This window comes from Rhipicephalus sanguineus, chromosome 1 (assembly GCF_013339695.2).
Source record: "Rhipicephalus sanguineus isolate Rsan-2018 chromosome 1, BIME_Rsan_1.4, whole genome shotgun sequence".
NCBI lineage: Eukaryota > Metazoa > Arthropoda > Arachnida > Ixodida > Ixodidae > Rhipicephalus > Rhipicephalus sanguineus.
In genome coordinates, this window is record NC_051176.1 from 152,208,408 (window position 1) to 152,223,869 (window position 15,462).

The 15,462-nt window shown below is 44.5% G+C and overlaps 1 protein-coding gene across 1 annotated transcript in view; it reads right to left on the reverse strand.

Annotated features, from left to right (window-relative positions):
* Nucleotides 1-8,112: 8,112 nt before the first annotated feature.
* Nucleotides 8,113-15,462, reverse strand: part of LOC119400384 (graves disease carrier protein) — a 40,143-nt gene continuing 32,793 nt past the window's right edge. Inside the window, exons 8-9 of the mRNA XM_037667408.2 lie at nt 11,784-11,852; nt 8,113-10,042 (exon numbers count right to left, since the gene is read on the reverse strand). Of these exons, the coding sequence (XP_037523336.1) occupies nt 9,868-10,042; nt 11,784-11,852 (244 nt within the window). The 3' untranslated portion in view covers nt 8,113-9,867. The remainder of the gene's footprint in view (nt 10,043-11,783; nt 11,853-15,462) is intronic.

The window sequence follows — 15,462 nt, forward strand, 5'->3', positions numbered from 1 at the left end:
TCTGAAAAACTCTACTTTATTGTAAAAAAGAAGAAAAAGAACCTCACCCACGCACGTCTGCCCAGTTCCCTCGTCCGTTTGTCTGCTTTCTTTTGTCTGTCATTGCACACCCCTCGCTTTCTTTCCTGGTAGCCCGTGCGCGGAGACAAATATGCGCAAACCCCAAGAGGGACGTTACGAGAATTCGGCCTTTTTTTTACCTTTTCATTCACCCGATTCACCGCACACTCTCGGAGGATTGGACACCTGCTATGCCATCATACACCTGCTTTCACGCTGTCCCGCGCTGACGAAACACGCTGAGGGGAGGCAAAAAAAAAAAAAGAAAAGACCTACAGATGGTGGCGCATGGTTCGAAGTTAGAAAAGTCATTCTCCTCTGTAGTCAAATGTTTTCGCATGCTACAGTCGGAGAGACGGGAAGCTTTCAAATTCAGCGCCTTGGTTTTTTCCGTCTAGGTGGCGCTACAGAAAGATTTTCGTTGTAGTGATAGGAATAATGTAGATTGCTCAGTATTCCGACAGTATTTGTGTGTGATTCGTATCTATAATTATATCAGGAGACCGTAACAGCTATATTTCAGGCTATGCATGCTCAGATTTCAGCGCTATTTGAAGATTACAGAGGTTTTGTTGACGTTTGCGGCACGATAAATTCAGACAATTTACGAGCTTGATCGTTGGGCATTTCTGCTTGCTCTATTGAAAAATCCTACACTGAGGAAAGAAATAGGAGGCTCTAGTTACCCTACGTGCAAATTCAGCCACATAACTTCGGTAGCTTTCCACAAAAATTGGCCAAAAATTGGCCAACATAATTAAAAAGGGAGAGGATCGTACATTAATGAAATTGAGCATTCAGACGGAAAATCTTGTCCTCTATATACGACCCGAAAATGAATTTTCTCTGGCGAATAGTTACCGGACAGTCTGTAGCGAAAGTTACTAAATTTGGCTGTCTTCAAAAGCTAAGCAGCAATAATGTAGAAGTCCGACATTGATTTGTTACGTTGAGGAAATAGATAAATAGTATTGAAAGTGCTGTGCAAGAAATAGTGCTGCAACTGTAGCATATTTTTCAAAAAATGGTGACTTCTGAGCCACGATCAGGCCTAACCGTGTAACTAGCGCTTATTCTTGGCTATCCATTCCCAAATACTGACGGTTGACTTGTTTTTAATAGATATATTTCAAATGCACAAAGATCAAGTTTTTCAATGATATATAAAACAAGGAGAACAGCCGCCGCGTCAGTTGAAAAAGTGGCAAAAACGATGTGTTCATGCCGCCGTGAAGCATTTCGTAGTTTTCGTCGTCTTCACTCGTAACGCACTTCCATTCCACTAACTCTGTAGCACTGGCAGGTGCATAATGAAGAGCGCACCCGCACTATAGGGGGGTATGCACTGTACATTGATCCGCGAGGTGGCGATAGCATCGCCGGGCAGCGACGCCATTTTGGCGGTCCGGCCGTTCGTGAGCGCAGTAGCAGGTAGCAGTACCGGCAGTATCGGGCTACGTTCTGTATGCGTTCTGCTTAGCCCACGCACAGCAGTGTCTCGTGCGCGGTGCGTATTTATTACGTAAAAATCTTTGAACGAATTTATTTGTGTGTGCGGAGAGACGGTACGTGGCGTGGTTGCACGTCAGCCAGCTGCGACAATGGTGAACTGCGCCGTGTTTGGTTGTAACAACCACACGAAAAAGAAGCCTGTGGATCAGTATGCTGCCTCGGTTGGTTTCTTTTTCATACCAAAGGCCAGCTTTGCAGGTGCAGTGAGCAGCTTGTACCTCACCGTCTTCTTTGATGAGAAGCCAGGGCGTAAGGAGCTTTTCATTAAATGACTGTGAATGACGAACCTGGGAGTACAAACAGACAACCTCAGTGATGTGACCTAAACATTTGAAATAAATTAGAAAGCTATCGTCGCTGCAGAGTTGGAACACTAAGAAATGTCTGAATAAAGTAACGTCAACGCTGATTTGCACGACATAAGTGATCGACGCAACGCGGCTTCTTAAATTCTGGCGATCGCGTTTAACGCGGAATGGAGTTAGATCATACTTAATCCTTCAGAAAGCTGCGCGTCGCCCTAGCTAGAACTGTCGCTTAACGCTTGCGATAACTCAGCTACACACGAGCAAGGCAATCAGCGGTTGTTGAAATGCGAAAACCATTTAGAAACAGCCACTGGCAAGTGCTGTAATCTCTTCCTGCCCTGACGTCCCGTTACCGCGTTTACGGATTTCACACGGCGCTAGCACGACAGAACAAACGCCATTAGAAATAAACGGGGAAGTCGGCTTACTTTTCTGACAACAGCGATTGTGCTGTACGGCAGAACTTTGACGCCTGCACTAAAAAGCTGCGATAAATCGGCTACACATTAGCACCGCACGCAGCGGTTGTTGAGAAGCAAAAACCATTTGAAAACAGCACTGCAGCAATTGCTGTGATCGCTTTTCTGCCATTACATCCCGTTACTGGGTTTACAGTATCGGCAGAGCGCTCGCACGGCACAATAAACGCGATTACAAGTGGACGAGGGAAGTCTGTTTACCTTTCCAACTGCTACTATCGTGCTGTCTTGGAGAACCTTGACACCCGGCTGCTGCACCCATCCGCTCGTGAGATAGTTGTGACCGTGCATGGATTTATAAGCTTTCAATTGCTCACGCGACACAAAACTTGTCTCGCGAACAAGGTAGTCCTTCATGTCGGTGAAGTCGACACGCGGCAGCATGCAGTGCAACATCGGGTTGAAGTTCAGCGTCTTCGAGTGGGTCTGCGCCGCCGCACAGACGCACTTTCGCCAGGTAGCGCAATCGCGCAGGTTTATCTAACCCACGTGCGTGTGCGCTTACGTCCATTGCAGTCCACAGATGCACCATAAAAATCGAAAAAACAGATAGTTCCACAGTGCCACCATGAGCGCCGCGAACCACCGAGACCGCCAAAATGGCGGCATCCTGGAACGACGCTAGCGCTCCTTGCGGATGACGTCAGGTGCATACACCTTTTTTCTAAAGTTGTACCCGACTATAGAATATTCTAGTACACTATACCCGCACTTCAAAAGTCAACGTCCGCTTGACGACGTAGGGCTTAGAGGCTGAAGACGGACACTTCGGATCATAGAGTTTCCTACAATACTTACTAGAGGGAACTCTGGCGCTAGTGTCTATGGGAGCTGCAACACATGACGCTTCAGCCAGCATGGGAATGATGGGTAGTACACAAATTTGCCTAGTCTTCGTGCTTGCGGCTCCGTTTGTCTCCGCGTTGGCTGCATCCGCTTTGTCGAAAAACGAAGTTCAGCAAAAGTCAGCAGTTTCACTTCGCCACTTTAACTTCTTTAGGCTCAGCAATTCAAATCTGGTGACGAAGTTCACAACGATCCATTCTTTTATCAGAAAGAAAACCAAAACATAGCAGTAAACAAAGCCACAAGTACGTTTGAAGCCGCAAGCACGAAGACTAGGCAAATTTGTGTACTACCCATCATTCCCATGGTAGCTGAACGATCGCAGCGCCAGAGTCCCCTCTAGTTAATTTTAGGAAACTCTATGCTTCGGATGACCCTTTTTGGGAAATTGACGGCTCGTTGACTCCGCTTAGTCGCACCTGGGCGGAATAAGGCCGGACCATGCCGGACTGCTGAGGAGACTTGCATGGTGTCGGAGAGGAGACGCCGCAGGTGCGCGGAGCGCTAAAGTATCCCCATCCATTCCGGAATGTTCTCAGCCGCTAAGAACATTCCAAAATGCCGCGAAAAAAATATGCCGCGCAAGAATAACAAAAAAAAAAAAAACGAGACAGGGTTTCACCGGGGGGGCTGAGCCCCTTGCTTCTGCTGACAGGGGGGGCTCTAGCCCACCCTGCCCCCCCGCTTCCGGAGCCACTGAGCGCCTGCCGTCTCCGAGTCCGTCCAGCGGTAAAGGGTGTGTATATAACGCTCGCCGTTAGCTACGTGGAGGATCTGCGTTTCGTGGCGTAGTGGTTAGCGCCACTCACTGCGGAGTAAGAGGTCCCTGGTTCGATTCCGCGCTTCGGAAGCATTTTTCTGAATGATTTCTTTGGGGCTTTTATATATATATAACTGTCCATATAATAGGTGGATAGCAAAACGGCGCGTCGTCTGCTACAGCACTTCCGGTTCTAGGAACCGTCAAGGATCAGCTGGTCGCTGCTTCAAGTTGCGTGCGGTTCAGTGTACAGTCGAACCCGGGTATATCGAACTCGCCAAAAAACGTTTATTAGTTCGATATATGGCATAATTCGATATAGGCCCGCTATAGGATTTGATGACACAAAGGCACATGCCAATAAGAAAAGCACTTTATTAATATGGTGGCTTACTTGCGTGCCCTACTTTGGAACAAAATAGTCTTGGATTTCCTGTTTCAACGACTTCGCTGCCTGGGTCAGCACGCACGCCTCCACGTTGTCCGAGTCGGAGCAGCTGAGGCCGCAACCTTCCATATTCACGCAATAGCGCCGGACCAACGCAAGTGCACTAATTCCTTCGGAGAATGTAGGCAACGGGCCATCGTCAATTTCCTTATTGCTGTCGCTTTGGCTCATGGTCGGCACAACGTATGCAACATAGTCCCCATCTTGTAGCTGCCGACATCATCGTCTGCACTGACGAACTCGTTGAATGTCGATCCGTTGATAGCACCCGGGAACTCTGCCAGCTGGCTGCAAACTTTGGCGGAAACATCTGCGGTGTCAGCTACGGAGGCATGCGGAAGCCGGCATGCCTAAAGCAGTTGGAACCTCCTTGGAATCTTGTACGCGGCGGCGACGTCGAACTTCTCACCGCGCTCGACTCGATTTATGACATCGAGTTTCGCAGCAAACGGCAAATTCTGCCTCCTTGCACAAGCCATGACGACAGCGCGCCAAGAAAGATCACAGAGCGCCAACAGGTAACACCACCAGCATGGACCACGCTGAATGAGGACCCGAGGAAAAGAGGCACCAGCAGGCACGCAAGCATAAAGAAAAAAAAAATGGCGCTCACTTGTACCGCCTTCCGGCCTTCGCGCCCAGCGAGCAGGTCAGGATCATTTTTTGGAGGGGGGTGTTCGCCCGTGCACAGCCGGGTCTAAACCACTTTTTCTAGGGTGGCGCCGGCAGTTTTCCCCGCCACCGCGAGGGAAAGCCAACTTGCTGGGGCACTTTTGAGGCATATGGAGTTTGATATATCGGTTGTCGTTGCTATTTTCGTTCGATGTAACAGTAACTTTTGCTATATATTCTCAATGTAAATTTACCGTGCTTAGAAATTGTTTGATATACGGGATAATTTGATATAAACGGGCTCGACTGTAATCGGGGAGGAGGCAAGGTAACTTGTAACAACCGCGTCGCAGAAAGTAAGCGTTTTCTCCCCGATTACACTGAACGGCACACACCTTGAAACAGCGAAGAGCTAGGCATCGAACCGGAAGACATCATTTTGCTATCCACCTATTGCTATCGCAATAAAATGTCCTTACTAGCTTGCAATCATTGCTACCTGGTGTGAGATCAAAATGACTATTGTAGAGCACCGATTATACAAGATATTGGCGTTTTAAGTGCGTTAACATCCTGATTGAAAAATCTAATTATATGCTAACGGACTCATGAGTCGAAAAATCTAATTATACCTTAACGGACTCATGAGTCGGCTCACTCAGACTCGCATCGAGTCGAGTGAGTCCGAGTGAATAATATTTAGGCGAGTTTGAGTCCGAGTGAGTCTGGTTGAGTATAAATTTTGAGAGTCTGAGTTCGAGTGAGCCTTAAGGGCAAAATATCACTCAGTGAGTCTGAGTGAGCTCCACATTTTTTGCCGACCTATGCTTGCAATACTGCCATTATGTTCTAAATTGATTTGCATGCTGTCCATTTACTGTATCATCTGTTTGATACTAATTTGGTCTTAAACTGATATTTCCATGATTTCGTTTTGGCTATTAATGGCCTATGAAAGAGAAAGCCTCCCGACTTGGTACAAATAGCTTCCGGTTTCTTACAACAAGTGTATTGAGTCGTGAAGGTAGGTTCCCTTGATAATTTGCCTCCCTCAAGGCATTGCCTAGGAGAGCATTATTGACTGTTTGTCCTTACCCGAGCCTTCTGATGGCAGTGAAAGTGCATCCTAATGAACTCTTTCTGTTTTCATTTCATAGTGCCATGCGAAAGCATTGCACTCATGGCTATGAGGTCCTCAGTTTTATTTGCACATTCAGTGGACTTTTCCTTAGAAATGCTGCTTCATTGTTAAAATTTTGGCTGTTCCCTCGTTTTATTATACCAAAGGCGGCATAATTTTAACACTTGTGTCTGCAGCAGGTGTGCTATTTCCTCTCTCTTGGTGTGCATTTATACAGATAATTTTTTTTCTTGGTGACTAAAACCTTATCCAAGGGTCAAGCTGCGAGGTGCAACACAAAAAGCCCTTCAGAACATTGCAATGTTGGGCGAGCTTTGTGGCTTAAGAGTGCAGAACCGCAAGCAGAGGCGGCCGCACTTTCCTGGTACATATATGCCCAACATCTGTTCCCACTCTTGCATACAAAGTGTTTTGCAAATCCTAACAATCTGCTAGTCGGGCTTGCAGACCTTAGAGGGCATGTTAAATTTTTTACTATGCTTTTATATGCAAGAGCAATCACGTCCCAAACTGGCAGATTTCTTTTAGGGTAGGGGATTCTGTGCCAGAATTTAAATGTGTGCCATAGGAGGAGAAATGCAAATTTTTTTACCATTTGATGTTCATTATATGCATAAGTACAAAGGTACCATTGTACATTGAGAATTAAACCAGAGACTTCGTGCTCAGCAGCAGGATGCTGTTTGGCACGTGTATATGAAGGAGAGAGAGGGACTATTTGTCAGTGCAGCGCAAGAGTCCTGACCCAAATAAGAGTATGAAGTTCGTTCAACTCGCTTGCACCAGTTCACGAATTGCTGCACCTTGCCATTCATTTTAGCAGTGCAGCACTGGTGTCCTCTGAACCATGCCATTAGTTTCAAAAGGTGCAGGACAGGTGCAGCGCTGGTTTGAAATTTTCATGCACCGGTTCTGCTGGTGGTGTCGGCCTGGTGCACATGCGAGTGTGTACACTTGCAGCACAGCAGACAACTCTGCATATGCGTCTCTACAGTTTAAACGCATCATGGGCTGTGTTTGCACCTCATAAGCCATCAAAGTTTTTCGCCTCTCAAAGTTACGTGGACGGCACTCGTTAGGCATACAAAAGTAAGGCCTGCACTGTGTTGGCACCATTCGTTTCTGGTGGTGCACTGTGCCTGCACCACTGAACTTGAGCTGCACAATTTCTCAACTTCTCGTGCACCACTGTGGACTGCTTCAGGTTGGTGCAAGCAAAATGAACAGACGCATGTTTCTTCATTCCCTTTTGAGGCCCCTTTTCCATATCTCTTCGCTGTCACTGGTGAGGGTAAGGGGAAAACGATTAGGTGCCTTGCAACCTAGAGGACTGACGTTTGGTGATGCATTCGCTCGGTCTGCCCTCAGCAGTGCCATATCCACTGTAGCAAATTGACCAAGAGGAAATGAACTCAACAAATTGTGTATCTTGTAAAGTCTTTATTGCTTAGTACAGTAGGAAACACTTCAGCAACTAGTATCATACATTGGCAAATAAACAAAATGTTGTGTATCACTAGTTACAGTCATTGTGCCTTACTACAAGCAGACATTAAAATGACGTTTGAAGGGTGTCAATATATATGCATTATATTAAAAATGGGTGCAGTGAAATGTGTGCATCTGTTAAAGGGGCCCTCTAACACTTTTCAATCTTCGTCTTTTATTCGCTGGTAATGCAGACTAATAAAGGCAAAGGTAAAAACATCGATATCAGAACATTTAGTATTTTAATCACAAAATCGCTGCCGACAGCATCAGTGCGTAGTGGCGCTCGCCAAAAGCATTTCTGAAGGAAGTAATGTCGCCAAGCGCTCATCCGAAATTGGTTAAGACAAAAGTTGTACATAATCGCTGTACTGCACCAAACTCTTGGTCACATTAGTTTCGTTTTATTTGCTCTACTAATATTTGTGTTTTATATTAACACAAACAGATGCAGTTGTAAAAAAAAAAAAAAGAGAGAAGCTCTGCGACTACAAAACTGGTGCTGGCTACTTCTTTAGCCAGAGGTTTGTCTCTGCTCTCTTGTGTACCCTCGTTGAACAACAACATTTTGTGCGGGGTGTGGACTCTTGAATGTTATTCAAGAGGTGAATGTTTCTCGCCTCACCCCACTCCTTGTAGTGGGAGGCCAAATTGTTCGTTACTATGGCAACAGCGTGATCAGGCAACCATGAGACACCAACTTCAGCTATGCAGGTGCTTTGAACTCTGCCAGTGGCAGCGCCACGTTACATAGTGGGCATGAAAAGTGAGGACGCGCGATTTTGTGAAATCAGAGTTGAGGGCAGTCGGCTTTTTTTCTTCTGCTATTTTTGATTTCTACAAAATAACTTCGAACTGCATGCCGTTGTCGGTACCATTCTTGCTTTATCTATCTACCATTAATAGACTCATTCCACGAATAAAGGGGTTTGAAAAGTGTTGGAGAGCCCCTTTAAGGAAAACAGTTGCAAATTGTCTGTTGATGTTTGTATAATTATTATGCCTGTTTACCAATCTATATTAATACAACTTTTTGCACTGTCCTATCAATGTTACATCAGCCAACTTATTGCACGGTGCTATCAATGTTACATCAGCCTCTGTTTTAGCATGTCATTAGCCATTACAAAGTGTGGGAGGATGCGCTTGACAAGAACAGAAAAGAATAGCACTCCACACTTCACTTCATTGCAATTTTAATGCACAGGAAATGTGGACTTCGCCCACATTTCCTGTGCATTGATTGGTTCAAAAAGTAGTTGTGCTTCAGTACAGGGTACATGCTAGGACAATAAGTTGCATACTAATTTGAGAGTTCTGCAAATCAGGCCAACTAATGCACATGTGCTTTCATTCACTATAGTGTTCACCTGTTGATTCAGCATTTACACAGCTGTGCTGAAAGGTTCATGGCCATTGGCTTGCACCTTGATGCACATTGTTGCAAAGTAAAATAAAACTAAACTCAACAAGGACAAATTATCCTGATCAAGCAACTGAAGTGCGAAATTATGCTGTGTTAGTAGACTGAAATGCTTGTATTCAATGAGTCCCCAAGCTGTTCCAGAGAATGAGCAATGAATGCAGATACATTATCTCAGCAAAATATTTTGTGCTCCAATGCAAACATGAAAATTTCATGACTTATAAATTAAACTTCGTGAAGTTGGACAGCTCTTATATGGAAGCTCCTGGCATCTACCTTAAATGAATCTCGATGGGTTATGTGTTAAATCACAGCCGGGTTGAGTAGAAGCTGTGTAGGCATAACAGCTGGTGGGTTAATGATTAGGTGTCTGGAGTATTGCTGATACACAGAGACTTCCAGGCAAACTACTTCCTCCGATTTTTTAAACGTAAAAGCAGCAAGTGCACAACCAACTACACAGTCTTTGTGTACAGCTCGTAGTAAAACTTACTTTGGCCCACAGCTGTTACATCTTTAGGTGTACTGAAGGTTCAGAGCCCAGGTTTCACATGTGCACTTGCACTGTGCCACATTTCAGAAATGTGAGAAACGTGCTAGTGTGTGCATATTACAGAAGCTCAGACAGTCTGTACTCTGCAAGGCCTTCGCGTATGACAAATGAATCTCCTTGCCAAGAGCACCACGGAGATGGCTACACCATAACCTGCTGCTGACTTACTTTGATGCTTATGACTGGCTGGTACGGTTAGATGAACCATTGTTATTAAAAGAGCTTGAGATATGATCAGGAGTCGAGACCAGTGTCCAGACCCAGTAACTGTTTAGCAATCTCGTACGTAGAGAATGACACAGCCACCATGGGAATCGCACGCAGGTAGTTGACACTCATACCACGGTACAGTCCTCGGGAGATGCCGTGCTCACGAAATGTCAAGGCCAGCGTGCTGAACAGGCTCTTGCTGCACAGAAAGAACTTGTTTTACTGTACTGGCCATGCTAATTAGAGAAAGCAGACATGTTGGCAACATGAACCAAATGAACATAGTAGGTACATACAGTTGGTATAACTGTATAACCAGCTGTATACAGAATGTGAGAAGGGCTAGGGTGCCCACCTGCACCACTAAAGTATCGCAGGTAACCAGCTGTATACAATGGAATCTCGTTGATATGATTCTGCATAATAAGTTTTTTGGCCTATTACGTTTTTCTTTTTGCTCACAGCCAACATTACTCCCGGCCAACCTTTTTGGTTAATACGATTTTTGCATAATACATCTTATTTTCAGATTCCCGTGAAAAATGTATCAATGAGATTCCACTGCAGTACTATGCTGCAAATTGAATAACTTGTTTAGAAGAAGTTATAGGAAATAATCATGTGTTTTGTTATAGTACATAGTAGCATTACATCTGCTGAACAAAGAAAGTAGTGCTTTAAAGCAACTATTTTACAATCAGGTATGCTATTTAAGAACACCAATTTCAGTCAAACGTAGTGGCAAGCAATTGAAGCACACCGGTTCCAATTATATGCACACACACAAAATCCAAGATGCAAATATAAATGTTTTGTGATGAGTATTCAGCATGTGTAGTTTTTATTTGAAAAATTAGCATGATTTGATGTTCATATCACAGTATTAAATTTCATTAAATTCCTTGTCTTTCATTCACATGACAGCTTAGTTAATTTTTTAAACGTTCCTGTTTACAGCATTAGTTCCCTTTCTGTACAGAACTGTTTGTATAGCTGTTTACTTGTCTCAGTTATACTCATTTAACCATTAAAGTCAAAATAAGCTTTAAAGAGAGCTTGAGCATACTGAAGTCAAGCACTTTGTTTTCTTTTTCATACTTTCTTCTATTTCTTGAAAGGAAAATATCTTCTCTTCCTGTTCTCAGTGACCGTTCTCAGTGACTTAAAGGGGCCCTGCAACACTTTTTGAACATGGTGACAGAACGCTGCCAATCGGTAGTCTAGGCTCCTATGAACGTGTGAGCCAAATATAGCACTGCACGTGGCAAGGAATTTACAATTAGGTTTTAAAGACTGCTAGAAATCGCTCACTCTTCTCTCGGCAAATTCCGTGATACACTGGCCCGAATACATCATAGGTGGAGAGACAGCGCCATTGATTTGAGCATTCATGTGCTGCAATAGTTACTGCGGCCACCACGGGGTGCCACCACGTGCCCGTGTTGCACTCTATAATGCTAAAATTATACACTATACAGAATTACGCTAGTGCACTCGTGATCACGCCTAAAATGAGTCAACGCATTTGAAAAAAAAAAAAAGGGAAAATCAAGAGTTCAACATCATGACGCGCTGACATAGCTTTCCTCCACGCATTCCCCCCCCATGTAGCACGCTCGTTGGGACGCTTAAAGAGAAAGCGCTTAAAGCGTGTGACAAATTCCTGCGACTCTGCTCATACTTTACAGATTTGAAAAATTCTTGTGACAATCGATTCATGAATAAACAAACCCGACAGTGAGGTCATTCGATGATTACTTGAAAAAGTGTTGCAGGGCCCCTAGACTAGTCTTTTTTTTTTTCTTAATTGGATGATTTTCATGCCTGAGGTACTAACGGTAATTATAAAAGTGGCGTGTAGAATGACAGTACATCATAAGTTGGACATAATGTGCACACAAATTGTTCAGTCTGTATGAATACTGTGGTTATTCACTTACCTGTATTTATTCATTTCTGGGTGCATCATGCTGAGCTGCATTTGTCGACGTGCGACATCCAGAGGATAGCTGTAGACAAACAAAGAACACACAATTAGTACCATGTTTCATTGATGGTGAACAAGTGCAGCACACTAGAGGTGTGCACGGGCCTGGGCCCGCCCGAAGGCCCGGGTCCGGCCCAGCCCGTGTGCCAGGCTCAAGCAGCCCGGCGTAAATTTAGTCGGGCCCGGGCCGGGCTCTGGCTGGCAGGCATAAGTCATCGGACGGGCCGTCCTTGTTCATTTGTGTGCTTTCTTTTGAGGGTAGAAGTACACTTTTGGTGAAAAAAAAAAATATTTGTTTTGTCATTTTTTTCTGAGTTGGGCATATATGGGTTAATAAGCTGAAATTCACGGCTTTTAATACTAAGGGCTGAGGGAACAGCACAGATATGTACTAGAAGTCAAAGAACTGGCAAACGTTTCGTATATGTTTTGTTTTTTAGCGTATACATATTGAAAATAAAAGAAAAATGGGGGGAAGAGGGCACTTATCTCGAGTCATATACAATGTATTAATAATTTTTGGGGTGCCACATACCGTGACCACGATATGAACATGAGGCACATGCCTCATGTTCATATCGTAGTCATGGTGCGCCACAGTGGACTGCTCCTTTTGACCACACGAGGTTCTTTGACGTGCTCAGATCTCGGATCTGTGTTCCACCAGTTTGAAAATATAGAAGCTCTGCTTGAAACAAGGAATCCTGCCGCCACAGAAGCCATTAACAAGAATACGATAAGGGATTTGATCACTTTCCAGGAGCCATTTGAAGAAGCTACACAAGCACTTGAAGCTGACAGGTGTCCAACGTTGCAGCTTGCCATACTGCACGTGGCAAAAATTGCAAGAAGCCTTGATAGACCACGTAAACCTTCAGTAAGAACAATGGAAATGTCAAAGATTCAGTTATTCGCGCGGAATTTTTTGTGCACCGAAGTAAAATTGGCTATGTATCATAAAGTCGCCACATTTCTCTGGCCACAGTTCAGGCACCTGCACATGCTTTCTCCAGAAGAGCGCGAGGAGATGCACACACACGCAAGGCAGTTGATGGAAGCATTTCGATTTCCAACACCATGCAGCGCGTCTGAAGAGCGTCCTGCGAAAATTCAGCGCATGGAACCATTCAGTGAGTGGTGCGACATTGATGACGGCGCACATAAACGGGATGAAGTTAGCGAGTACATGCGTACTGAATCACTAAGCGCGTGCTCCGAATCAGAACGTTTTGAGTTCTGGAAAGGGAAAGGAAACGACTATCCGAAACTTGCCAAACTTGCAAGAAAGAGCTTGGCGATTCCAGCTACAAGCGCCAGCAGCGAGCGCAACTTCAGTGCTGCAGGCTACATAATGCAGGAACGACGCACTCGATTGAAGCCCGAATCCATGGACAACCTTTTGTTTCTGCACAATAATTTGTGAATGGTTTTGCACTCAGGCGGTCTCGACTTTTATCAACAATTAAAAAGAAAGCTACAGGGAAGGACGGCATGCTTTTTTTTTTAATAAACACATTTTCATTTTTCTGTTGCCATGTGCTTTATTGCATCGTTGATCGAGTCAGGCCGGGCCGGGCCTTGGGTATGACACGCCGGGCCGGGCCTGGGCGGCCCGTCCTCTATACATCACCGGGCTGGGCTGGCCCGCCTCCGGCAAGCATCAGGCCCGGGCCGGGCCGCGAAAGTGCGGCCCGTGCACATCTCTACAGCACACTGTACAGCAATTATCCTATAGGCCTTGAAGTGGTATGGTGGCATCTGTACAAAATTTACTACCTTTCTCTACAATCCTGTACAGCTTTCAGGTTTGCGCAGCTATGGTGGTGACGCAACTACACTGCATCTGCAGTAGAGCATTATTAATTCAAATTTGAAGAGATTGGAAAAGTGTCGGAGTTATGCACATGTTTAATTTCTAAGGGAATCAAGAAAACAACCAGATGCTTACTAAGTCTGTACTAAATCTGCACATTAATTTACTGTATGAATCTATAAATCCTGTTCTTACTTTGCACAAAAGCGGTACGAAAGCTGCAATTCTCATTATTCTTGGGGCACAGGACTCGTGTCTTCATTTGACACATGCTTGGCAATGAAAAAAGTTAGTTTCAGCTATTGATGCTGTCCCCCGATCTTTTGTATTTACAATGATTTGAGCAAAGTATTGCTCTAGGGTCAGTCTCTGATTAATCAGCGTCCATTATATGTAGCTAGCAAAGGCATGCACTGCATTCCTTCATGCACCTCTAGGTGTCCAAATTCTCACTTGGCAAATTAAGTCTAGCATGAGCTGGATGCAGGTAATGGAAACAATCAGTGAAAATGTTCCTCAGAACACACATTGTATGGTGCTGACACTTGCTCAGGATATTGGTGATGACCCTACTAGAGAGGAAGGAGAAACTTTCCTATGTGCATTTAACATTGAGGCTTTTTTTTGAGGTTTATAGCCTGTGGCTAAAAGAACAGGTCACTGACTGATATAAAAAAACAAACACATTTCAGCAAGAGTGGCAATGTGCACATGCTGGTGCATGTTGGATGATGATGCTTGAGCGCATTTCAGGATTTATAATGATTTCTTATTCAAAATGAGCCGGTTATTACAAAAAAAAATTTTATAGTATATGCTCGGACACTTGCCCTAAGTTCAAGGGTACATCCTCAGATTGTCTTCAATCCTTTTGGGTGTGTTGTTCATTGTTTATTAATAATAATAATTTCTGGGGTTTTACGTGGCAAAACCACAATATGATTATGAAGAACGGCATAGTGGAGGGCTCTGGAAATTTCTACCACCTTGTGTTCTTTAACGTGCACCTAAATGTGTACACAGGCCTCTAGCATTTCGTCTCCATCAAAATGCGACTGCTGCAGCTCGGATTGAACCCGCATCTTTTGGGTCAGCAGCCGAGCACTGCAACCACTGCGCCACCATGGCAGCCGATTCACTGTTTGGACGGAAAATGATTCTAGATGTAATCTTGCAGATAAATATCATTGAGTGACCATCGCTTTTGCTTCATCCACATTGTCAGTGTGCTCTACAATAACATTTGATGTCACACGGTTTTCAGTGACGTTGTTTCATCTTGTATTTAGTCACATTTTGAAGTTTTTGAAGTTTCCAGTTTTTCCAATGTGCACACCTGCACGGGGAATCCTGCAAACCACTCCAGTATACTTTTAGTGGGCCAAAGGGTCTTTTACGATAATGACTTCATTTCTTTAGATTGCTTTCTGGCAAAAGCACAATATGGATGGAATGTTTCATAAAAAATATCAATGGTGGTTCACTAATTCCACAAATATTGGGGATCACCGCATTTAGGTTTCAAGTATCCCAAGGTGTCTTCTGTTTGCTGCCACAGGTGCTGGGTTACGAACTGAAGCACTATTCTTTTGCTAATATGTCTCGAGTAGCCATTACATTTCAAGCGATTCCAGTCTAAATCCAGCTCCTCTTTCAAATAAGCACCCCGCGAAGCAATTGTTCATGTCTTGAGTGATAAGTGCCACAATGACTGATTCCATGCGCTCATCTGCACAAAATCGTTCAAAGGTTAGGTTGTTGGGACTGAGATGCCTTCTTGTGCAACGACCCCTAGCTCGTTCTCCAGGAACTTCTGCCC